Raw genomic sequence first — 27200 nt, 5'->3', positions numbered from 1 at the left:
TAAAGGTGTGCACCATCACCGCCTGGCCTATGTGTCTACCTTAAAATAAGATCTTCCGTGGACCTTACCTTGAAGTTATGAAAGTCTCATGCTTATGTTTCCCAAGTTTAAATCCCTTAGTAGTCTTGGTTCTTCCTGGAGACGACGGTTCTGACAAAAATGAGCGCTCTAATTCTGAGTGCAAATCAAAGTCACTACAGCACTTTTCAGAGAGCTCAATCAAGTCAACCTTTACCTGCAGTCACAAATGTAAAATAAAATACATTAAAGTTTATGTAACTTTCACTACAAACAGCCATTACCTACACACTCTATTTCACTCTCACTGTAAATTGATTGTAAATCTACCTCTATCTTTTCAGAAAGCAACATCATTGGTATTAACAACAACAGAAAGCCTTAGGAATTCAACTCATTACAGCATTCCTCCTCAAAGTTGCATTTATCTTTAATCTCAGCACTCAAGCAAGGATCTCAAGCCTGGTCTACAGAGTGAGTTCCAAGACAGTCAGAGTTACACAGAGAAACCCTGTCTTGAAAAAGACACACACACACACACACACACACACACACACACACACACACACACACACACACACACACACCAGAATACCATATACGAAAGGGGAAGCTTAGGATTTATCCTGTTTTTCGTTGTTATTGTTTGTTTTTTAAGATTTATTTATTTATTATGTATATACAGCGTTCTGCATCCCTGCACTCCAGAAGAGGGCACCAGATCTCATTACAGATGGTTGTGAGCCACCATGTTGTTGCTGGGAATTGAACTCAGGACCTCTGGGAGAACAGCTAGTGTTTTAAACCTCTGAGCCATCTTTCTAGCCTGTCTTGTTTTGTTTGTCAAGGTCTTTGTCTATTGCTCAATGTGGCCTGGCAAGGACTATGCGGTCCAGGCTGGCTTCAAGTTTGGAGCATTTATCCTGCCTCTGTCACCTTAGTGCTCGAATTTCAAGTGTGAGCTGAAGAAGAACAACTTCTCACACAAATATTTCTAAATTATACTGCCTAATACTGCTGTGGGATAATGCTCTTGTACATTGTAAAGATTTGTCACTCATATTGGTTTAATGCTGATTGGCCAGTAGCCAGGCAGGAAGTATAGGTGGGGTGACCAGACTAGGAGAATTCCGGGAAAGGGAAGATAGAGTCAGGAGTCACCAGTCAAACATAGAGGAAGCCAGACGAGAATACCTTACTGAGAAAAGGTACCAAGCCACATGGCTAAACATAAATAGAATTATGAGTTAACTTAAAGTCTAAGAGCTAGTTAGTAATAAGCCTGAACTACCAGCTGAGCATTTCTAAGTAATATGAAGCCTCCGAGTCAATTACTTGGGAAGCAGCTGCTGGGTACTCAGGAACTGGTGGGCAGGACAGAAACTTCCAACTACATAATTAGTAACTTAGCCCTCAACTACATGTGAGGTTTGGTTTTCTTTTTAAGGTTTATTTATTTACATTATATGTGTATGAGTGTTTTGCCTGCATGTATATGAATGCCTGGTGCCCACAGAGGTCAGGAGGGGGCATTAGATCCCCTAGAACTGGAGTTACAGGTAGTTGTGAGGGACTATATAGGTGTTAGGTGCTAAAGGTGAGTCCTCTACAAGAGCAACAAGTACTCTAATTCTTTTTTTGAGACATCTCTCCAGCTCCCATGTGTGAGTATTTGAATTTGAATTAATTAAAATTCAACTATAATAAGATTCAGTGCTTTTTGTTAAGAGACAGGTTTTTATCATGTACAGCCCTGGCATGCTTGGAACTCACTGTGTAGACCAGACTGGCCTTGAGCTCACAGATGTTTTGCCTGACTTCTCAGGATGAGATTATAGGTGTAAGCCACCATGCCTGACCAAAATTCAGTGTTTCAGTCACACTACCTAAATTTTAACTTTCCAACAGTCACACAAAGCTACTGGCTACTATACCAAAGGCAGAAAAGCACAGAGCATTTCTACCCTATTCAGAGTTTACTGGACAGCACAGTTCTTTTTTTTTTTTTTTTTTTTTTTTCTCCCGAGATAGGGTTTCTCTGTGTAGCTTTGTGCCTTTCATGGAACTCACTCTGTAGACCAGGCTGGCCTCGAACTCACAGAGATCCGCCTACCTCTGCCTCCTGAGTGCTGGGACTGAAGGCGTGCAACACCACTGCCTGGCTGGACAGTATAGTTCTAATGAATCACTAAAAAATTTATACTAAAAATAAATCACTTAATGTAATTTTAGTTATCTGTATTTTTTCCGTAAAGGAAAAGCAACTCTCAGTACACTAAACATATCTTAAATACAAATGATTTCATTCTTTCAGTTCACGAACACGAGTAGATTTCGTTGATAAAATAACCAATATACAAGTGCAGTAAGATGTGGGTAAAATTCTATAGAAATGCCCCTCTGAGAAGCACCAAACAGCCGGTCTTTACACTTTTGAATCTTTAGCATTATGCTTCCGAACATCAATTACATTAACACTATAATACACTCTACAGGTTCCCAGGGGAGAGACCACACCATTCCATCCTTGAACCCAGTGAGGAGCAAACAGCTCTGTGTCAGATGTGTCACTCTGTGTCCCAGCAGCAGAAAGAGACCATGTGCTTCAGAGGACATGTACAAGAATGTGATGTTTTTTCCCTCATCACAATCTCAAAATACAAATTACTAACTAGACTGAAGCAAAATAGGCAGTATAAAAATAATGAGTTCTACCCGGGTGGTGGTGGCGCACGCCTGTAATCCCAGCACTTGGGAGACAGAGGCAGGCAGATCTCTGTGAGTTCAGGGCCAGCCTGGTCTACAGAGCTAGTCCAGGACAGGCTCCAAAGCTACAGAGAAACCCTGTCTCAAAAAGCAAAAAAAAAAAAAAAGAGAGGTCTAGATCTCAGTAGGTGGGTGACTGTCAGAAATAACACAAATTTGCCCTCAGATGGACCTTAAGAGTATATTATATAAACTGTTAGAATACTACCAACACACCAAGAAACAAACAGAAATATCTTTTACTGTAAGTTAGTAATAAAATCCTTCATACCAGATCTAGGTCTGTATCAATCTCTTCAGCCTGAAATGGAGTAAACCACATAGATTTCAACTGATCATCCATGACATCAGCTAGCACATATGCAGTCCTAGAATATGAAAAAAGCATTTGATTAAAAGAGTAAAAGCTATAGAAGACATAACTAAACTATTATTCTCCAGAATAATAAGGACTAATAAGATTAGCCTTTAATCCATCCAAAACCTATTCAAGAATCAGGTATCCTTAAAAACCAAAGTTTTAAAATAATCCACTGGGGGTGGGGGCGGCAATGAAATGATTCCTAATGATGTTCTGCTGTACTCAGAGGTCAGTGCCTAGTCCAATCCTCATCAGAGTAGCTTCCTCCAGTAGCTGACTGCAGATGCAGAGAACCACAAACAACCATTAGGCAAAGAGAGAGTCCAGGTTAGAGGTCTCCATCCAGTCTTTCCCCTGGGAGCTCAGGGAACCCCACTGAAGAGGGGGCAGAGGAACTATGGGAGCCAGAGAGGTTTGAGAACACCATGAGAACACAGTCTGAGGAATCAATTAAGCAGGGCTCATGGGGTCTCACAGGTACTAAAGCAGAAATCACAAAGGAGCTGGCAGGGGTCTGTGCTAGGACCTCTGCATGTATGTTATGGTTGCTAGCTTAGTATTTTGGGGGGCTCCTGACAGTGGAAGTGGGGGTGTCTTTGACTCTTTCACCTGCTCTTAGGACCCTTTCTCTCCTCCTGGATTGCCTTGCCCAGCCTTGATGTGAGGGTTTGTGCCTGGTCTTATTGTATCTTCTTGTACTGTGTTCAGCTGATGTCCCCAAGAGGCCTGCTCTTTTCTGGGGGGGTGGAGCACAGGGAGGCGAGGAGATGGGAGTTGGAGAGGGAGATGAATCTGGGGGAGAGAAGAGGTTGGAGGGAGGGAACTGGGAGGAGTGGAGGGAGGGAAAGCTGTGGCCGGGATATATTATATGAGAGAATAAATAAAAGATTAAAAAAAAAATCCCGCTCTAATAGGCTTGGGGATTTCAGTAAATCAAACAGAGCCTGGCTTTATTTCCAAAAAAGCAGGTTGATCGTAGCACTGTACCAGTATGAACAGAAACTGATAATATTTAAAATTTCTAAATATAGAGACTATGCCACATTGGATGCTCAGTAAGGCTATAATGTTCCAAAAGTTAAGAGATTGATACCTTCAGCTGAGTATGGTGGGTCACACCTATCATTCCAGTAGTCAGAAGGCTGAGGCAGGAGAATCACAAATTCTAAGCCAGCCTATGCTGCAAGAAATCCTGTTTCCAAATAAACAACCACAAAAAAGAAGTCCTACATTCTCGGAGGTCAAGATCAATCAATCTTGTTCTGTCAGCCTTTTTTTATAGTCTGTATGCCTGGCATAGTATGTGTATTTTTTTTTAAAAAAAGCAAAACAAACAACAACAAGAAACTATAAAATATGCAAGAGGCTGTAGGAAGCCTACAAACACTGTACAAAAAAGTTTGCTGACCCAAGTCTAGCAGCCGTTATTTAAATAATCTAAAGCTCAAGTCCTGCTCCCTTTACCTGTTGTTGAATAGATTCTGCAGGGACTCTGGAGCTGACAGTACGGGCTCTACATCCTGGTCACTGAGAGGCAAAGGATCACCTGACGACTCCAGCATCTGCTTCAGGCCAACTACATTATCCAACAAAGAATCCAGACTGTCATCATCTTTTGAATGTTCCTAGACACAAAAATAAGCAATGAGAAGACAGGAGCAAATAAAAACTGAGCACTTACACCTCAATCTACTGATTGTAGCAAAAAAGGTAGAATTATACCACACTAAAAATTTGGAATACCATACAGAAGTCATCAACTTAACATCAAGTATGTTCAAATAAAAAAAGAACCCTTGTCATTTCTTTCTAAACAACAGCAGCAGAGGCATCCTGCATTCAAAAACAAACAATTCAAACAATACTTCCTTTGTTTACTCATTAGATTCATAACATGATGGAGAAGTGTACTGCAAATTATCATTTCAAGGTGTTACCTGGTGGGTATAAATACCCAGCTAACTGTTCTATTATTTTAAAAGGTCACATGGAAAGCATGTACTAGTCACACTGAGAAGGTACACTGGTTTATTAGTATTTTTTTCTAGTTTTCTTTTTACCAAAACAAGCTTCTCTAGTTCAAGGAACAAGCTCTCTGGACTGTCTTCTTTGCTCTGTAGAAGCTGTTTTAACTCTGCGGCATTAATACTCATCGTCCGGGGCGGGTGAGCACCCTCCACCTCCATGAGACCACTATCATCTCCACAACAGCCCTGCAAATGTCACACACAACATAAGTTTGACAACAAGAAATCTACAAAGATGCTTCTACGTTTATTCCTCTATTTCAACCATTTGTTATAACATGCCCCTCAATGTTATAACTTTTACAACACAACAAATGGCTAGTTTTAAAAGGGACTTAAGTTTACTGAAAGTGGAAATGTTTTGAATAAGAGCAATAAAATAAATAGGTAAACACATATATTTAAATTACTGATACATATTTCTCAAAAAATATTTTATAGCCATAAATATTGGTGTATTTATATTGGCACCTGATAAGACAGGTAACTGATACTTGAGCCAGGAAGATTCCTACAAGAACAGAGAACTGAAGGAAATTGAATTATATCTCTCAAAACAATACAGGCAATAAAAACAGCAACTATCATATATAAGACCCACTGGACAAAATAAGTATTTTCTACTTTAAAATCATACACACACACACACACACACACACACACACACACACACACAAAATGCATGTTAGATAGTTATGTACATGCCAAACAGCAGTTGCTAGTCTATCTAATATCCCTTATTTTAAAATGACACAAAATGAATTATGCTTTACCAGGAGTTAAGCCCCTAAATAAAAGTGTCCCCACTAATCCTAATGCAGGATTTAGTAGTTTTGAGTGAGTTTTTGTAAGTTTATGTATACCATATGCATGCAGGAACCCCTGAGGGCCAGGAGAGGGTATCAGAGTCCTTAAAATTGGAGTCACACAAGCCAGATGGCGGTGGCACACACCTGTAATCCCAGCACGTGGGAGGCAGAGGCAGGTGGATCTCTGTGCGTCTGAGGCCAGCCTGGTCTACAGAGAGAAATCCAGGACAGGCTCCAAAGCTACAGAGAAACCCTGTCTCAAAAAACAAAACAACAACAAAAAATTGGAGTGATAGGCAGTTGTGAGCTGTCTGATGTGGGTGCTGAGAACCAGATCCTCTGCAAGAGTGGTATGTACTCAACCATTGAGCCATCTCTCCAACTCTAAAGATTCAGTATTTTTAATGGCATAAACATTCAAAATTTTGTTTGGAGTTAGTAACAATTATCCTATAAATACTTAAATGTGAAAAGCTAAATGAACATCATCATCATCATCATTATTATTATTATTTACAATGTCTCCCGTAGGTCAGGCTTGCCTCAAACTCAACTATGTAGCCACTAATGCCCTTGCACTGGTCCTCCTGCGTCCATTTCCTAGTTGCTGGGACTACAAGTATGTGCCACCAAACTGGGCTATGGAGTGAAGAGTATTCTTAACAAAACCTACTCGATCTGACAATGAGCCTAGAGGAGCAATTGCTCTTTTCAGAGAACAATAGAGTGAGGAAGCAGCTTACGCTGTATAGGAAGAAGACACTGGCTTTAAAGAGAAATCAGTCAACCACTGGTTCCACAGTTCTACTCTCTGCTGGGAAATGGTGAATTAGCTAATCCGTGTGTTATTAGGGAAAGGATAAACAAGTTAAACAGAATGCACTGAAGGAGTGAAGGTTTTACTTAGACAACCCTCATAAACAGAAAGATTCTATACTTCAGTCCTTAAGAGCCAACCCAACCAGTATGCTTGTTGGCTTATTGGTAAGACCCAGGGCTCACACAAACTTGGCAAGGGCTCCACTGGAAATTACACTCTCAGTCCCTAGAAAGTCTTCAAGCAAATACAACACATAAAATACAATGCACTTGGGCTGGAGAGATGGCTCAGAGGTTAAGAGCACTGACTGCTCTTCCAGAGGTCCTGAATTAAATTCCCAGCAACCACATGGTGGCTCGCAACCATCTATAAAGCGATCTGGTTCCCTCTTCTAGGGTGTAGGAATATATGCAGACAGAACATTGTATACATAATAAATAAAAATAAACAAAAACAAAAACCCCACTTCCTTCTAATTAAATGAAGTCTTAGAAAACGGAGGGCCAATAATAGCCAGGCAGTGGTAGTGCACCCCTCTAATCCCAGCATTCAGGAGGCAGAGGTAGGCAGATCTCTACATTCAAGGCTAGCCTGGTCTACAGAATGAGTTCCAGGACGGCCAGGGCTACACAAAGAAACCTTGTCTCAAAAAAAAAAAAAAAAAAGGCAAGAAAGAAAATGGAGGGTCAAATGTAGCTTATGTTGAAGTTTTCTGTATGTACAATATGATGGTAAGCAGTAACAATGGTTAAGTATTTTACAAACTAAACTCCTGGGTTGTTTCAGAAAAATGGACGTTACATTAAACACATGTTGAAGCCATCATAAATTTCATCTGCCAAACATTTTATCTATTAAACTGTGCAATACAAGCCAAGCATAACATAATCCAAGCTACTTGGGGGCAGAGACAGGAAGACAGCAAATGTAAGGCTGTATGGGCTCCACAAGTTCAAGGAGAGCCTAGACAGCTCAATGATGCCCTATCTTAAAAGAAAAGAAGAAGAAAAGGATTGAGGATGTAGTTCAGTGGTAGAACATTTGCATAGCATGTGCTAGGCCCTACCTGAGCTCAATCTCCAGCAACACACATACAATTTTAAAGGAAGAAACACAAAAGATGAAGCACCGTAAACAGCCTCAGAGATCTGTAGGGCACCATCAACATCATGAAGAGACTAGATTAAGCATCCAGGAGAAGGGCCAGAAAGAAAAGCCTCACTGTGCTGACATCAATCCCAGGGACCCACACAGGGGAAGGAGAGAAGAGACACTCATAAGTGATCCTCTAACTTCCACACATGGCATTTTAACACACACACAAACACTCCTCCCTCTCCCTCTCCCTCTCTCTCCCTCTCTCAATATATATTTCAGGAGTCCAAAAGAGGAGGGAAGAATATCTGAAGAATTAAGGCCGCACACTTCCCAAACTTATGAAATACAATTATCATGAAGAGAGCCACAGGCAGGTACCCAAAGGGCCACTAGGACCACTCAGATGGCTATTAAATGACTAACAGGTGAACAGTCCACCCTGTGCAGTTGGCTGGACACAGGATGACTCATGTGCTACAGGATGGACCCAGACAGGTAAGTGTGGTTTTAAAACAAACTATTTATTTCTGGAATTATCTACTGTTGGGACCATGGGTGGATCAGATTAACTAAGTCTTTAGAAAACAAAACTGTAAAGATCAACAGAACTGACAAATATGTAGCCAGACTTAGAAAAAGAAAAGAAAGAGAGAGAGAGAGAAAGAAAGAAAGAAAGAAAGAAAGAAAGAAAGAAAGAAAGAAAGAAAGACGAAGGGATACAGAGAGCGCTCTGCCTAGTACATGAGGCCCCAGGTTCAACACCAAGTAGCACACAAAGAGGAAGACTCAAATTATAAAATCAGGAACAAAAAGGCAGACAGCTTACTAGAAATTTTGAGTTTGTTAAGAAAATACTAAGGACAACTATATGCCACCAGCTACTGAAAATGAACACAGAAAAATATGTTGTTTTTTTTTTTGGCTTTTCGAGACAGGGTTTCTCTGTAGCTTTGCACCTTTCCTGGAACTCACTTGGTAGCCCAGGCTGGCCTAGAACTCACAGAGATCCACCTGCCTCTGCCTCCCAAGTGCTGGGATTACAGGCGTGCACCACCACTGCCCGGCTGAAAAATATATTCTGAAAAGGATGAAAAAGCGTCTTAGGCTTAGAAAGATCTGAATAGACTTAATTAAATTAGAATTTTAAAGAATAAAGGGGCTCATGTCAGCAGAACATTCTCTAAAATTGGAACCACAGAGAAGATAAGCATGGCCATACCACAAGGTGATACATTAATCCGTGAAGCATTCCATTTCACAAAGAATAAAGCTTTCCTAAAAAGAAAAGCCTAGACCCCAAATGGCTCATTAGTGAAGTGTATCAAATAAATAAGAATTGATAACCCATCACTAACTTCCAGCTTACTCAATGAAGCCAAAAACCAGAAAAGACAGTTACAGACCAAGATCCCTTATGAATACAAACATAAAAACCCTCACTAAATATAACAAACTGGAACCAACAATTCACATAAAAAGAATCAAACAGGATCAGAACCACCAAGAACGGCAAAAAATTTGTCAACGAAATTGGAGGATGATGTCTAGACAAGAAAGTCAATCAAAGAGCCTTAGACAGATTACATGAAAAAAGAAAACACACTAGCTAGTTAACCTACATTTTTCTCAAGGAATTTTGTGTTTTATAACCCTGAAGTAAAAGATCCTTTACAACTTTCTAAACAATAATTCTAAGTGTGAGCTGAATTTCTTAAAGTAGTATTGAATAGTATGTAGTGACCCGTAAGATGTGTACATGCACACACATGCACGCGCGCGCGCGCGCACACACACACTACCAGTATTTTTATGCAAAGCTAGATTATTGTGCAATAAAAGCACACAGGAACTCAGAGTTTCTAACAATCTATTAGTATGTATAATAAAGTTCCACACTACTAAACTTATTTAACCCTAAGTACTTCTTAAGGCAGAGGCTTCTAGAATATGAACCACTAAGACTTAGGAAATCACTACAGAAGAGTCTGAATCAAATTTGAACAAGCATGAGCAAAACAGCCGTTCTATCTTTTGGATAGCATTTTACTTAATAGTGAGATGAAAAAAGCATTCTCTATGTTCCAAGATATTTTTTTTAATTGAAGTAATTTTTTAGCCTGTGACATTTGTAATGTTTTAAAGAAATCCAATAAAAATAATAAATATGCCGGGTGATGGTGGTGCACGCCTTTAATCCCAGCACTTGGGAGGCAGAGCCAGGCGGATGTCTGTGAGTTCGAGGCCAGCCTGGTCTCCAAAGCGAATTCCAGGAAAGGCACCAAAACTGCACAGAGAAACCCTGTCTCCAAAACCAAACAAACAAATAAATAAGTAAGTAAGTGCACGCTTACCATTGCATCAGAGTTGAGGATCTGTCTCATAAATTCCAGAAACGAGGATGCGAGCTCACCTGTGTCCTTACTGAAGGTGCCGACCACTCGCTTCAGCAAAGCATGCAGAGCACTACTGTTTTTTCTTAGAGAGCTGGAATTAATTTAATTAATTAATTAATTAAAGGCAACAACAGCAGAGCTAGTAAGAACTGTGAAGAAAACCAAGAGGACCAGGTAGGCACGGCGGAGCACGCGTGTACTCCAGTTCTTAGAGGGTAGAAACAAGAGGAAACAGCCCTAGGCTAGTGTTCTCAACCTTCCTGATGCTGTGACCCTTTAACCCTTTAATAGCGCCTCATGTTGCAGTGACCCTTAACCATAAAGTCATTTTGTTAGCACTTCGTAACTGTAATTTTGCTACCATTATGAATTGTAATGTAAGTATCTGGTATACAGGATATCTGATATGTGACCCCTGTGAAAGGGTCATTTGATGCCCAAAGATGGTCACAACCCACAGGTTGAGAACTGTTTCTCTAGGCCAACCAGGGCTTCATTGATAAGGCTCTGTCTTGAAAGGAAACAAGACACACACACACACACACACACACACACACACACACACACACACACGAGAGAGAGAGAGAGAGAGAGAGAGAGAGAGAGAGAGAGAATGTATCAAAATGTTAAGTATATAAAATTAGTATGAGAAACAACTAAGTTCAGAATATAATTTATTTCACCATTTAAAAAACATAAAGACATAACTTAGGTGTCTCTTATTCACAAACAATATAACACCAAAAAAAGCCAGCTCATTTCTAATCTTCCATTAAATTTTTTTCTTTTTTTTTTTTTCTTTTTTTTTTGGAAAGGACGGGCTAACCTTAAACTCACAATCTGCCCCCCTCAGTCTTCCAGGTGCTATGATTACAGGTATGTATCCCATGCCTGGCACTTACGAAAAAGCCTCCGTCAAGTAATAAACTTTCAAAACCTATCACAATGCACTTGCTAGTTCCCCATTTAAACTTCTTCCCATGCTGCGGAAGTTTTCTAGCATCAGAAGTCAGCATTATCGCAGAGACCAGCTGGGGAAGCCTAAGTGAAGAGTTACAAAGAAACAGGAAACCAAGGGTAAGGAGTGGAGGCCAAGGAGCTTCTGCTTAAGGACCAGCTGGTAAATATCTAGGCTTTGCAGGCTAAAAACAACTGAGTGTTTCTACTGTAGACTGCTAGCACAGTGGGAAGTGTTGTTGGGCAATGCACAGATGATGCCTGTGGTCCAGCAGTAACTACAGAAAACTGGGCTCGGCTTACAGTCCAGTTTACCAAGCCCAACACACAGACTTTGTATGACAAACCCCTTTGGTGTATGTCTAAAATCCTGATTATAATCTATGCACTCACACAGTTCTTAGCTTCAACAGAATTTCAAGGGCAAACCATTTCAACACTCAATTGTCTTTTAAGCTACAACATAACCAGCCAAATGGAAATAAGTATGATATTAACAAGCAGTGCTCCCATTTACTAAATGGTCAGGTTGTAAGGTGCCACTGAATAAGACTATGGTAAAGCAATAAGGAGAAGATCAGCCTCCTCCTCTTGAGAACTTTTTAACACAGAAAAGTTTGACAAACTGATAAAATCAAACCTAAAGAAAAAGATAATAATGGAAGAATAAGAGGCTCAAAACTAGACCATTGCAATTACTAGCGACTACATAAAACCTTAAGCAAATGAGCTATATTTGTGTATGCTCTACCAAAAACTATGATCTGTAGAGCATTCGGTTCATAGATATAATCCAGCGGCTAAAACAGGAGGATCACATTTCCAGACCACCCCAGGCTATAGAACAAGGCCTTGTCTCAAACAAACAGCCCAAACCAACAATAACCAAAAAAAAAAAAAAAAAAAAAAAAAAACCTACAGCTAATCTATAGGAAAACAAAAAAACTGGCCGAGCCAGGGCATGGTGGTACAACCTCACTACTCTCGAGACTGAGGCTGGAGGACTGAAGCCCAGGAGTCTAAAGCCAACCTGAGCAACATCAAAAGGCTGGTCCATGTTGACAAACAGAACAACCCTGATGATAGGATGTTCTGGGGAGGTTAAGGATCAGGGGACTCAGATGCAGTACTGACAGAAAGCAGAAAGAAGGTCTGCTTTGGAGAACAGTGTGGCACTGTTAGATTGGGTTAAATAGCCACCGGGCCCATGACCTAAAAACTCCATCAAGGTACCTAGCCAAAAGAAATGTTTTCAGATGCCCATGGAAGCCAGGCTTATACAGACTTCTAACAATGCCATTCATTCATTCAGACACTTAGAAAACATTTTAAATCTATTACTAACTGCCAATGAAACTCTGCCATACACAAAATTTTTCCTACAAAAGAAATCATACTTTCAACCTTCCATAATAAGTACAAATTAACTAAATGGCAGGGCACAGTATATTAAATTCTGCAAAGCCTACCTTTTTAAGTGAAACAATCCATAATCATGCTCTGCAAGAAACATCATTGTGCGAACACATGTCAGTAGACAGTTGTAACTGCTTTCAGAATTAGCTAGAGTCACCAGCAGACAGTCACAAATTGCAGTCATCAACTCTTTACTTGGTAGGGAATTCGACAGCTGTTCAAGCTCAGAGACAGGACCTTCGGAAGGGCTTGGCAAAATAAGTGCGATGTCCTGAGGAGGGCAGGGAGAAACATTTCAAAATGATGTTCTATCACAAAGTGATATCACTATCACTCCTGGCTGTTATTTCTGAACACACACCACCAACACTTAGCAACAATCCCATTAAAATATTATCGTGGGGGCTGACAAGATGGCTCAGGCATTAAGAGTACTGACTGCTCTTCCCGAGGACCCGGGTTCGATTACTAGCACCCACATGGCGGATCACAACTATATGAAACTCCAGGCCCAAGCGATCTGATGCCCTGCTCTGGCCTCTGCAGGCAGTGGGCATGTATGTAGTGCATAGACATGCAGTAAACAAAACAATCATACAAATAAGTAAAAAAAAAAAAATTTAAGCTGAGGACCGAACCCAGGGCCTTGTGCTTGCCAGGCAAGCACTCTACCAGTGAGCTAAATCCCCAACCCTTTTGTTGTTGTTGTTGTTGTTGCCTTTAAACTATTTTTTACCTTTAAAAAAGCTTCTAAAATTTATCTTCCATTTACACAAAAGGAAAAGAGTTTAACATTGATTTTGAAAAGGATAGAAGAGTCGCTTGGGCCTAACAACATACATACATATAAGGCATTATTAGCGCTTGCTGGCATCTAAGTGGTTTTCATCTCAGACGCAGAAAGACAAACACCACCACTGCTCTCTCTCGTGTGGGTCCCAGCTTCTCACTTTTACATCACTTGTGTGGACTGAGGTGGAGAAGATCATGGAACTAGCAAAGGGATTGTGAGGAAGAAGAGGTTTCAGGATGAGGACTGGGGAGACGTGACGATGAGCACAGACTAATGCAGACAAAGGGCACAAACACAGGCGGGAGTGTGAAAGGAAGAAGCAGAGGAGCCTGCCCACAACACAGCATGTCTGAAAGCGCCATCTTCTCCTGCCAGTGTTCTTCAGGGCTGTGGCCTTTGACAGGCTGCCCATGCTCTGGTAGATGGCCCTACACCCAAGTACGTGCTGGGGACATAAACAGACTCAGTGGGTTAGGGGAAAAAGGAACACATGAAATTGGAAGATAATACTGGTGAGGAGACAAGAAGAACTGGGGTGGACTGGAGAGGAAGGAATGAAGGGGAGGGGTGGACTTGATCAAAACACATTGTATGTGTGTATGAAATTCTCAAACATATTTATACCTTACAATAGAAGAGAGAAGATGGCCTTTATAAGGGACTGTACTTGGCAGTTTCAATTTTAAAATGGTTAAAAAGCTTTGATAGCGAAATACCTTAGATCAGCCTATTATTCATTAATTTAGACTCCTTTTAGATTATAGAGGCTTCTAGAAATAAAACTTTTTGGCTGAAATTTTAGTAAACTTATCAATATTGGAATTTACAGCTTCATAAAGAGGGACGAATAAAGCAAACAAACTTTAGGCACAATCTTCAATTAAATGTATCCTTCTACTTTTTATACTTTTAAAATTCAAGCTTTCCGATATTAAGCATGACAAGCTAATTACATGTAAAGAAACATCCACTACTCACTACAGAAGTCAACTGTGCTTTCAGGGGTACAAAAACACAGATCTGCATCAGAAAGCAAATGGAATGAAATCTGAGTGAAGGGCTGCTCTGAATGAAGGCTGAGTGGAAAGGAAGTAAGGGGTCCTAGCCTTACTCAGCAGTAATGTGACTCAACGTGATACTTAAACACCAATCACAGAGACCTTAAACTTTACAACTAGGTCCACAATTACAGTCTACCACTGCTGAAAACAAGGCCCACGCAAGCCCTAAGACTTCAATGCAAGTGAACTACACTTTCATCATCCCACATAGGCCTTTACTAAAAATATTGTCTGGAAAAAAAAAAAATCACATCTGTTGACTAGTTGGCATGAGCATTCTGACTAGCAAAAATGCACTGACACATGGAAATGTTCTTTAAAGATCTCAAACAATGGAAATAGAATTTCTATCTCATGAAACTATAAACAAGTCAACAATACAAACAGCAGGAGAAAAGCACTACTGATCAAGAGCGGCTGTGAGTGCTGGTCAGAACACACTAAAGCTGCGGCAACTCCTGCTTCTTCTCAGCTGTCCACACGAAGCAGGCATGTGGCTCACACTGCAATCCCAGCACTTGGGAGATGGAGGAAAACCAGTAATTCAAAGTCAGCCCAGGCCTCTCAGCAAGCTTGAGGCCAGTTGGGGATACAAAAGACATAGTCTCAAAAGATTAACCATACAAAGAACTTATCCTCACATTGACTTAACCAATATCAAAGTTATAAAGCTGAAGAATGCCTTCATACATATTGATATAATTAGGAAGGAAAGTAATACAGTAAATATTTATTAGCAAAAAAAGTCTTGAAAATAAGCACAAAAACAATTACCTAAGGTGGCAATACCTACTACAAACGGAAACACCTCCTCAGAGCCCCAAAAGCTAAGCCAAAGAGAATGATAACACACTGATCAGCTTGCTTTTCTTCCGCATACCAACTTACTTCCTACATAGCCCAGGAGTGATATAGAACAGGCAAGCTCTCTGCTCCCAGCCAAGATGTACAAAACACAGCAATCAAGCACACATCAACACACACACTGATGATAAAAACTGAGTACCTGGTCACAGAGAGACTGCAAAATGGAAGTGACATATTCCACACACTGCTGTCGAATAACACTGTCCCCAGGAGACCGTACCAAAGCTAAAAGATCCTGGAATATCTCTGCGTATCTTTCATCGCCTTTAATAGTTCCGTTAATTAGATGTAAAATAGCTAATTTGCAAGCTTTGTGTGAAGCCAGAGCATCAAGAAGAGCAAGCAACCTGGTGGTCTGGCTAGTGTACTGCTTTTCTTTATCTTCTGAAGTGCTGAAATAAAACCAATGCATTCAGTAAACGAGCTGCTGGATTTGAAAGGCATCATTTAACATTTTCTATATCCAGTCACACAAATTTTGCATAAAACATACATCTCATTCCTTTGACAAAATGATAATTTTATAAATTCAGATCTTTGATAATATACTTCAAGTCAGAGTTCTTTATACTTCACCTTTTAGAACTGCAAAACTGGGACAGGAAGGTAACTCATCAACTACAGGCACCTGTGGAACAACCTTAGTGACCTGAGTTCAAGCCCCAGACCTCATGAAGGAAGGAAAAAAAAAGCAACTATAGAGTTGTCCTGACCACACATACATGAGCATGTATATGCACACATGTACACATTACACAATAATAATTTTTAAAAAAAGCCCCAAATCAAGACCTTCAACCTAACTTGCATATGAAATGAGGAGATAAAGTCTTCTAAAGAAAATAATTTACATATATTAATTTATGCATACATGTGTGTATGTGTGTGTATTTACACATCCATATGTTATCTGAGCCTGCTAACCCTAGTTTCCAAACTATGTAAAGGAGGGTATCTGTGTCAAGAGCAACTTGAGGAAAACTTCTTAAGGTGTAATGAAAATACCTTTGCAAGTCTTCTACAATCAAATCCAACACAGTTCTCATGATCAGAAGAGCAGTTGGAGATGCAAGGTCACACAACTGAACACAAATACGCCGTAACATATGTTGAATGGGCTGGCAGGTTGTGCCAGAGAAAGAACGAACTATTTCTTGGAGCAACTTTGCTTGAACATGAAGGTGCATGCTCCACAATTTTCGGGTGTTGAGTGCCACTGATATATCATGTGGCTCAATAACCTGTTAAAAAAGTATAACGTGTCTGTACATAGATTTTTAATATTTATTATAGTCACAAAACTGTTCAGGAAGAACTGTTATAAAAAGAACACCTTTACTGTATGCTTAAAACATAATTTGCTATTACATAATTAAACAATTGTTTGTATTCAACAAGTCTAAAAAAAAAAAAAAAAAACCACTGTTCTCAAGTTGGCAGTCAGTTGAGCAGAGTCCATTGGAGAAGCAATCTAATTGGCAAATTCTAGAACATGATAGGGGGAGAAAAAAAGATTTGAAATCACAGGAAAATGTAAGTACAAGCATATACAACAACATAACCAAACTCACTTTGACAACAGGTATTTAAAATGTTACCCCACATTTCCAACTTGCTCAGTCTCATCTGGCCCTCCACTCAGGTACTCTGTCTTTGGGAAGGAGGATGGAGACTTGCTTGGATTTGACCAGCATCCCTGGCTTTATCTAAGGAGCTAGTGCAGTCATTACAAGATGCATGTGATAGGAAGTGATACCTGCGTGGTCTGCATGGGCAAGGGAAGAGGCAGCAGCTCTGAGAGGAGAATGAGTCCTGAGAAGAAGCCTTCCGGAACCTTCAAGATGGAAGAGAGCACTTCCTTTAACATTAAAGACCAAGTATTATTGGCCAGGGTCTCTTCAGAGATTGTGAGCTTTTCATTAACTCCTTGTGTAAAAGTCAATAAGATATCAATGATATCGTTCTGAATTTTCTGCTCATCACTATCCAAACGACCTGAGAGAGGGATAGAGCACAGGAGCATGTGTAAAGTAACAAGCGCTGAAGGAACACGCATGTCCTTAAACTCAAAGGATCCACCTCTCAGGAGCTCGGTCAGCATAGTTTTAAGAAGAGTGAGCGTGCAGCGAGCCACTGAAATAGTAGTAACTCTGTGAAGGGTAGTCCCCATGTTCACATGGAGCCTCCAAGGCTGCGTCAAAATCGTGTTCAATTTCTGCAGAACCCGAATAAAGGTGTCCATTCCTTCAGCAGAAAAAAGCTGAATAACAGCAAGGTTCCATTTCAGGTCCTTCTGTTGACCTTTAGATAGGATAAGGAAGGAATAAGAAAAAACTAATTACTTACATGCTAATAATTGAGAATATTTTAAACAGTTAATAAATTATAGTTACACTAGGCTTAAAGTATGGCATTTTCAAAGTATATTAATTATATTACCTTCAATGGGAGGTGGCGGACATGCCACATTACAAAGAACACGTAAGGCAGTGGTAAGGCCAACTCCTTCTGCAGTCATCAAGTTATCAATATTCTTCAAAAAATAAAAGCAGACAAGTTTAAGGTAGTCAGAAAATATGAGCCTCTAGAGGTTGGCTATGTACTTGGATGTGTTAAGACCCTAGGTTTAGTCCTCAGCAGAAAGCTTTAAGTACACACCATTTATACTTAAGCATGTTTTAAGCAGGAAAAAGCTGGTGTGGTGGTGCATACCTGCAATGCCAGCAGCCCTCGGGAGGCTGAAGCAAGGATGACAGTGGCAAGTTTGAGGCTAGCCTTGGGTTACAGAGTGAGTTCCAAGGTAGCTAGGGTTAGACACAATACCCTGTCTCAAAAAATACACCAATAAACAAGAGACAGCATATACGAAAAACCCTAGTACTAAAGAATTTTATGTAAATTATTTCACCTTGGGTACATTTTTTTCTTTACAAAATTTTTATTTTTAAAACTTTTTTAATGATTTATTTTTATTTTATGTGCACTGGAGTTTTGTTTGTATGTATGTGTGTGTGTCAGATCCCCTGGAACTAGAGTTAGACAGTTGTAAGCTACAGTGTGGGTGCTGGGGATTGAACCTGGGTCCTCTGAAAGAGCAGCCAGTGCTCTTAACCACCGACCCATCTCTCCACCTGCATCATAGGTACATTTTGTACTGTACAATATTATATAGAGAAAGATCAAATGTAATACATTTGCATAGTCCTAGTACTAAAACAAAGCCAATAAATAGAAACCTATGACTCGGGAGGCAGAGACAGGTGGATCTCTGTGAGTTCGAGGCCAACCTGGTCTACAAAGTGAGTTCCAGGAAAGGCTCCAAAAAGCTACACAGAGAAACGGGGGGGGGGTTAAAATAAGCTGGGCAGTGCTTTAATCCCAGCACTTGGGAGGCAGAGGCAGGCTCTATGAGTTTGAGGCCAGCCTGGTCTACAAAATGAGTTCCAGGACAGCCACGCTGTTACACAGAGAAACCCTGTCTTGAAAACCAAAAACATAAAGCAAAACAATAATTTATAATAACTTTTTTCTGTATACCCATTTTATATTATCTTCTCTCAAAAACAAAGCAATGACTATGCTGACAACTGAGCTTTTGTGTTCTGGGGGTTTGTGTTGTGTTGTGTTGCTGTTTTTGTTTTGAGCCCAGGTGTCACCAGGATATCTGATTAGCCAAGAGCTTTAGTTCTGCTCCCTCTGCCTCTTAAGTGGCTAGGATTACAGGCATGCACCACCGTTCCAGACTGAATTTGAAAAGCCCATGGTTACTAAACCTTTATCGAGACTTAGTGGGGGAATCTTGGAACATTTACAGACTAAATAGCATTCATTTTTTTAAAAGCAGACACCAAAAAGAAGAGAGAAGACAAGAAATGTAATTGTTTTCTGTATTTAACAGCTGTCTACGTTTTGTTTGCAAACACCAAATAGTTTTGTTTACATTTGTAGCTTTTACAGACTAACGTTATAAGTAAGTTTATAACTTGAAAAGAGTTACACTAAATGATTTAAGTAGTCTCAGGGCACAAGCTTTAAACACAAACAAAAACCCCACTCTCCCTAACATGCTTCCATTTCCCGTTGTCCTTTTCCCTCCACTTTTCCTTCAGTTCTACAAATTACTGAGACAACAAGAAATCCTAAGTTTCAACACTGGATTGATTGTGTTGAGCATATCTTACGATAGGAATTACTTATAATATCAAAATTTACAGGACAATGATCTGAACAGGATGTGGTGGTACATGACTGTAATCTTAGGACTCAGGTAAAGGTCAGACGAAGTTCTAGAACCAGATCTTATCTCAAAACATAAACCAAATAGAGATAAATATAAAGTTATGTAAAAATCAAAATTTTGTTTTTGTTGTTTTGGTTTTTTGAGATAGGGTCTTATGTAGCCCAAGCTGGCCTCAGATTCACTATGTAGCTGAACTGATCCTTACAGGTGTGGACTACCACACCCTGTGTACATGGTTCTGGGAATGGAAGCCAGAACATTCTAGGCAAGCACTCTGCCAACTGAGCTACCTCCCTAGCACGGTTTCCTATGCAGTCTCTGCTGGCTTCAAACCTGCAATCCTTCTGCTTCAGCCATCCCAGTGCTGAGACTACAAGTATGCACCACCATTCCCAATTTGAAATTATAGAACATAATTCAATTTCTTTTCTTTTTCCTCTTTCCTTTCCTTTCTCATGTAGCCTGTGCTGCCTTGAATTACTATGTAACAGAGGATAACCTTAACTCCTGATCCTTCTGTCCTCCCTTCTGGATCTGGGACTGCAGGCACATACAACAACAGGCATGTGTAATTCAATTTCTAGAACTAAATTTCTTAGTAAATACTGTAACTCAAATCACCTTACATTTACTGCACATGCCATCAAAAATCACCCTACCGTGTCCACGTAAACAGAATACACAATCACTCTGAGAAAACAGCATTAATTACTAATGAATGAAAAAGAAAAACATTAAGTTTCATCTGCCATTTACAACACTGTTAAGAACACAATGGCATCAAAGGATATAGAAATATTCCTAAGAGCCAGGCATGGTGGGGTACACCTTTAATCCCAGAAATCAGGAAAGAGGGCCAGGCCAATCAGGCCAACTCTGTAAGTTCCAGGCTGGTTTGGTCTACATAGTAAGTTATAGGCCAGCAAGGGCTGGCTACACAGTGTGACCTTGTCTATAAAGGAAAAAACAAAATAAAAAAACCCAATCTACCAAATAGATATAGATACAGATATAGATGTATGTGTTCTTAAGAGACACAGAAGGAAAAGAGACAAGAAGGAAACAATGCAATAGCAATATCTGACACAGATAAGTCTGAATACCTTGATATTACTTCAGAATAGCAACAAATGGTCAATATACACAAAGTACTTTAATAATATGCTACAAATGCAAAACCAAGGTGGCTTTCCCTCTCACATACACAATCACACAGAGCTCCTCAGCTGAATAGTAGGGGATAATTCAGTCTATACTGATGTAGTTTAAAATGTCTGTATGTATGCCTTCAGCCCATCTTGCTATGCTGTACACTGGGTCAAGTAAGAAGAAAAAGAAAAAGAAAAAAAAACTTCCAAGATTAATGATGAATGTACTGTTTTTTTCATTATGAAATATTCATGAATTTTTCAGTATTACTATTATGAAACATATATTTCACAGATTTCAACTTTTAATTTCAACTACAATATCACTATCCAAAATTAATAACAGAGAGAACAGGTCCACACTGGAATTATCTGGAATTGGCTGTATCAATTTCACCTAAACATTCTGAGTTAAATTACTTCATTAATCCAGGTCTAGGGTACACTGGCATTTAACTTGAAATGTTCTGTAGTGCCGAGGAGACAGCCCAGCAGACAAAAGCTTTCCAAGAAGCCTGGTGACTTGTGCTCCATCCCCAGACTCCATGTGGACAAAGAGAGAAGCAACTCCCACAAGCTGTCTTCTGACCTCCACACATGGAGTAACACGGATTTAAACAGGGCATCACGTGCATGTGTGTTCATGTACATGATTATCTAATCCAAGTATCAAATATTGTACACAAAGTTAAAGGGGCCAATCAAGGCCATGATTTCTACATTATCTAGACAGTAACTTCAGTATTATAACTATGTATCATCACAGTTTCAGAACAATCAAAGCCCTTTTAACTTTTACTTACCTGTTTAACATATTCAATTAGATTTGGGATGCAGTTAATTTCAAATCTGAGGTTTTTCAGAGGTTCAAGCCACTTGCCAAGTTCTTAGAAACAAAAAGAATAGTCTATAATATTTTTAAATAAAACTTTTCTCTCCAAAGGAAAACATCACATCTGCAATCATTTCAATTATCTAGATTTTACAAAAGGATGAACTCTGGTGGCTAAAATCTTTTTTTGTTTTTAAGCTAGGTCTCATGTTATACCACAAATTGGCCTCAAACTCATGATCTTCCTGTCTCAGCCTCCCAAGTGCTAGGATTATGGGTGTGTACCACAAAGCCCACTTTCCGAATATAGTTCTTTCCATGTACTTTAAATAAAATGAAAACGGAGGCCTACTACACTGACTCAAAATTTAATGATGATTAGTAGTTATCTGAGTGCTTATCCAGTCTGCCTAATTAAATGAATTTATTGCAGTAGCCAATGAAAACACTAAAACAAGATTTAGAAATATGATTATAAACTAATATAATGCAACATTTATTTACTGCTGTCTCCAACGCCCCCCACAAATACATATTTATATATTTCTAATATACTCAAGTTATAAAGAGACTTTAGTTGAGTAATCCTTCTTCCTTTAACAGGAAATTTCCCTTTTGTCTTTTCTTTTGTGTTACTAGGTTAGATTAAACCTGGGCTATCATGCTAGAGAAATACCTGAACATTGAGCTGTATCACTAGCCCGATTTTGTCAACTTTGTAACTTGTCATTTTAAAATTAACTACTTTTAAAAGTGGTCCAATGTGCTAATCAACAGTAGTCTTGTAAGTTAACTGAGAATAGTGCAAACATCTAAATGTAACAAAACATGCAGAAACAAAACTAGAGCAAAAATGGAACTTGCAGTTTCTCCTGTCCATTCTCACTGCCTCGTCTGTCCCGATTAGCTAGACCACTATTAGGCACTTTCAAACTTTCTCATTTATATTCTAAAACCCTTAATGAAACCTTAAGTTTTCTAAATCCTTTTTCTAAAAGGTAACGCAAGAAATTAAAATCGGGTTGGAGAGATGGCTCATGGGCAAGGTGTCTGCTGTGCAAAGAATGAGGACCTCAGTTCAGATCTCTGAAATGCATGCAAAAGCCAGGCATGGTGTAAACAGATGTCACACACTTGTCACACGAGCACTGCTGTGGCAGACAGATGTATCTCAGGGGCTTGCTAGCCAGCCAGGCTAGTTAAAACGGCAAGCTCCAGGTTCAGTGAAAGACCTTATCTCAAAAAAATGAAGTGGATAGCAGTCAAAAGACATTGGGTGTCATCTTCCACCCTCTAGACCTATGTATGCATACATGAATGCACACCCACACCCATGCACAGCACATGAACATACAAATATGAAAAAGCAATGATTATAAGAATTCAGCCTTTTTCCTCATGCATCACAAGTGTTTAAAATGACTCCAGGTACCATACCTTGCAACTTAGCATTATTTTCATCTGCTTTACAAAGCTTCAAGAGAGATGCTGCGTGCTGTTCTAGCATCTGGACATCACTGGAAGACTGAACCACCACCAAAATAAGTATGCATGCATAGTTATAAGCTACTGACTTCTTAGACTTGGAATCACTGAAATAAAATAAGGTTTTTAAATGTGGGGTATAAAAATACTTTCTCAGGAATAATTTTAAACATTTTTTGGTATGTTGTTTTAAAGAGATCAAGGAAATTTACAATCCAACACTATCAACATCACCTAATTTCATGAAAATAAAGAATTAGATGTCACATTTCACTTTCGAGTCCCCTGAAAAGAGTATTAACAGTTGACTCTCAGTATCTATGGAGAACTGGTTCCAGGACCCCCACAGATACCAAAGTTCATGAAGCCACCTGTCCCTTGGCACAGTATCACATAATATGTGTACATCTTATATTCCCATCTACTTTAAATCAACTTCAGACTACTTGGGATACTTACTTAACACGATGTAAATATTATGTGAATAGCTGTTGCACTGTTTACAGAATAAGGACAAGAAAAAAAGCTTGCACATATTCAGTGCAGACACACTAACTACATGATTCACACTGGCCTGAAACTCACTATGCAGCAAAAGATGGCTTCAAATCCACAATCCTCTTTCCTCAGCCTCCCAAGTACTGGGGTTACAGGCCTGTGCCACCATGCCAGGCTTAGATCCATTTCTCTCATGCCCATTTTTCTTCTTGAGATAGGGTCTTGTTCTGTAGACCAAACTGCCCTCAAATTTATAGGTCTGCTCCAACGTGCCCAAGCGATCAAAATATTTCTGATTCATTGTTAGTTGAGTATACAGAAACAGAACCCATAGGTAAGGAGAGACAACTGGATACAAAAACAAACTCAAAAACATCGCAGAGGAAAGTAAAATTCACGAGAGCAAATGAACAATGAAATACTAACAAGCATGTTTCATTAACAATGAGTATTAGGAAGTGTTTCCCTGGTCTCCTTTAACATCTCCATCTAACCTTGAAAACAGGAACAAATGTGGTCATCTACAACCCTCACCCATCCTCCATGCCAGAATCACGAAGACCGTCTACACAGGCAGAGAGGCACCACAGTTGGCTTTCATAGTTACACGAAGTTGGACCAATTCCCCTTTAAGAAGGCAGCTACCTCTATGTCACTGTCTTGCATGACACTGAACATGCCCCACCTTGTCTGCTTTTCCATGACATAAGCCAGGAGGAGAGCAGGCCTCTCTTCACATATGCCAAAATCCTCTGCCCTATTTGGCAGCTCTTTATATCATTATCTTCCTCAATTCTCTCACTGACCCAAAGCAATTCCAAAATCAGCACGGATGGTTCAGAAAACAGACAGTAAGAGAGTGCAGGCATTACACTTCAGGCATCTATTTCTGGGCTTTAAGATTCCTTCCTACACAGGCAGAGGGATACTGTCAGAAGGCAGGTAGCTGAAAGAAGCTGGAACAAGCCCACAGCAATGCTTACTGGCCACATCACAGAGGTTCCTGCTAGTCTAATTTTTAATTAGCATAACATGTTGTGACAAAAGATAGATATATATATCTTTAGAAATACATTTATATGTGTATATGCCAAAAGAGACTTCTTTTGTAAAGAATCTACCCCATTAGTAATCTAGTTCTCTAATGTAATTGAGATTTGACGGAGTAAGTAGAAAATTACCCCAGAGCTTCTTTGGAATAGTACTCCATCAGAGTAATGAGACTTTGAAGGTTTTTGTCAAGGCTGAAAACATGGCCCACAGCCGATCTTCCCACAGGATTAAAAGTAATCAAATAAAGATTGTGCAGGGTGCCTAGGAGATCGGAATGGTCAGTTTCTTCACTGGCTGTACAACGCTGGCAATGGCTGAACAGCTCTGTAATGCACTGCAGAGTCTGAGTTGAGTCCTGCAGCCACAAGGCAAAAGCATCGTCAGCCCCATCAGACTGAAGACCTTCCTCTTCATCTTGATCGTAGAGGTGGCACAGAGCCCGGATCAGTAAGTTTGTTGCTTCATATTCTGACATAAAAAAGAGAAGGCCCTTCTGTGACTGTGCAAGGAACTTTAGAACATCCTTTGTGGCTTGCAGTACACCAGGGTGGGCACTTGTTATTGGAATCGACAGAAGCAAGGTGACCAACTCCAAGAAGTGGTGGCTGTGAAGGTACCTATGGAAGTCAAGTGAGACATTTCAGGTAGTTGCAGAGCATTGCTCACAACTCAAAATCAAGACTAGACCAGACCAAGTAAACATGTGAATGGCTTTAATCCTCACCCTCAGAAATACAGTTTCCCCATAAGTAGAAACAACTGTAACAATGTGAACACCAGCTCTCCTCTGTTGTGTCAAATGAAAGCAAAAGTTCTGAACAGTCAACAAACTCTCAAAATGACTGATGACAGGTTTTCTTTTTTACTTAATCATCATTAATTCTGAGTCCTGTTTCTAAGCCATGTACCAAATGCTCCTTTTTCACTACGGTCTCTACACACTCTGTACGAATTAGTGTATCCAAGGGAATATACTGTCTACATAGTACAGAAACATCTCATGGATTTAGATTTACTATAGATATGAGTTAGTATCACCAGAGAAAAATACTACAAATTATAAATTGTAGCATGTAAGTACTTACTCCTATACACAGACTTTTGGTTTGGTTTTGTTTTCTACACCAAATCTAGGAACTATTCCTTTTTTATTTTGAGTTGGGGTCTCAGGTTGGCCTCAAACTCACTATGCAGCCCAAGTTAACTTCAAATTCACAGCAATCCTTCTGCTCAACCAAGTGATGGGATTCCTAGTGCCAGTCACTAGGCTCTGGTTTCAGAATTATGTCTTTTTAAAAGTGTGTGTGTGTGTGTGTGTGTGTGTGTGTGTGTGTGTGTGTGTGTTGAAATCAGAGGACAACCTGAGAACTGGTTCTCTGGTTCTCTCGTTCATTATGTGTGTTCTGGGAAACAAACTGAAGCCTCCAGGCTTAGTGGCAAATGCCTTTACCTACTGGGTCATCTTGCCAGCTCCAGAACTATTCTGAGTAAAAACAACAGTTTTCTAAATATTGATTTTTAATTATGTGTCTCTGTGTGTGTCTGTGTGTGAATACATACATGTGGGTGTAGGTATATGAGGTGACCTGAGGTGGCCAGCACCAATGGATTCCCTGGGAGATGGCGTTACTGGCAGCTGTGAGCAACCAGGTGAATGTGGGTGCTGGGAGTCAAGCTGGTCCTCTGAAAGGGTAGTATGGGCTCTTAAACACTGAGCCAGTTCTCCGGCCCCCAGTAACATCGTTTTAGGAGGGAAGCAGGTAAGATGTACCCACTACTACAAAACAGACATAAATGTTACTGACAACTTTTACTGGTTGTTGGTTTGTTTTTTGAAATAGGGTATAGCACTATAAATCCAGGCTGGACTAACAATATGTAGGCAAAGTTGGTTTCAAACATGTGGCAATCCTCCTGCCCCTGCTTCATGAATGCTGGGGTTATAATGCACCACCATTCCTCGATAAACTCTTCTAAAATTGTATTTTTTAGAAATTAAGCTAAAGAGTTTCAGGGTGAAAACAAACAAACAAAAACAGGAAAAAAAAGGTTTTTCCCCAAAAAAATTTTGAAATGGGAAAAAAATCTAAAAAAGATTAGCTTAATGTACATTTGTTATCTTCGGTTTGGAAAAGTATTTTAATTTCTTACATTTGAAAGTCTGACACTTCACACATGTAGTCACTACACATGGTGATACAACTTGTGGAAACTCCTGTTGAACTATTACTAATAAGTAGATGAAAAGTCAGAATTTATTCTTATCAAAAACTAATAATGAGTTTAAATTTTTAAGGTTTAGTTTTACTTTATGTGTATGGGTGTTTGGCCTACATCTATATCTGTGCACCATGTGTGTGCAATGTCCACAGAGGCCACAAGAGGGCATCAGAGCCTCTGGAACAGGAGTTACAGATGGCTGTGAGCCACCATGTAGGTGCTGAGAACTGAACCCAGGTCCTCTAGAAGAGGACAAGTACTATTAACCACTGAGTCATCTCTCCATGCTCTAAAATGAACTCTTTAATCCTTTCACTGCTTAAACTAGGGTTTCCAGA

General features: G+C 39.8%; 1 protein-coding gene and 2 non-coding genes across 4 annotated transcripts in view; 2 read left to right on the top strand and 1 right to left on the bottom strand.

Annotated features, from left to right (window-relative positions):
- The window catches only part of Virma (vir like m6A methyltransferase associated), a 71651-nt gene that overhangs the window by 5200 nt on the left and 39251 nt on the right, over nt 1-27200 (bottom strand). For both annotated transcript variants that reach the window (XM_036177668.1, XM_036177669.1), the window contains exons 9-21: nt 24771-25259; nt 23044-23198; nt 21578-21660; nt 17826-17919; nt 17143-17687; nt 16392-16627; nt 15526-15778; nt 12719-12936; nt 10251-10383; nt 5206-5358; nt 4610-4770; nt 3056-3152; nt 69-235 (exon numbers count right to left, since the gene is read on the bottom strand). In XM_036177668.1, the coding sequence (XP_036033561.1) occupies nt 69-235; nt 3056-3152; nt 4610-4770; nt 5206-5358; nt 10251-10383; nt 12719-12936; nt 15526-15778; nt 16392-16627; nt 17143-17687; nt 17826-17919; nt 21578-21660; nt 23044-23198; nt 24771-25259 (2784 nt within the window). The remainder of the gene's footprint in view (nt 1-68; nt 236-3055; nt 3153-4609; nt 4771-5205; nt 5359-10250; nt 10384-12718; nt 12937-15525; nt 15779-16391; nt 16628-17142; nt 17688-17825; nt 17920-21577; nt 21661-23043; nt 23199-24770; nt 25260-27200) is intronic.
- On the top strand, nt 9058-9159 carry LOC118578983. Its single transcript, XR_004944360.1, has one exon. It is a non-coding gene; the product is annotated as a U6 spliceosomal RNA (small nuclear RNA).
- LOC118579039 lies at nt 13431-13552 on the top strand. Its single transcript, XR_004944406.1, has one exon. It is a non-coding gene; the product is annotated as a U6atac minor spliceosomal RNA (small nuclear RNA).

Source organism: Onychomys torridus, chromosome 2, assembly GCF_903995425.1.
Source record: "Onychomys torridus chromosome 2, mOncTor1.1, whole genome shotgun sequence".
NCBI classification, from domain to species: domain Eukaryota; kingdom Metazoa; phylum Chordata; class Mammalia; order Rodentia; family Cricetidae; genus Onychomys; species Onychomys torridus.
Note: the sequence above shows the minus strand (reverse complement) of the source record. Positions and strands in the feature narration are given on the sequence as shown.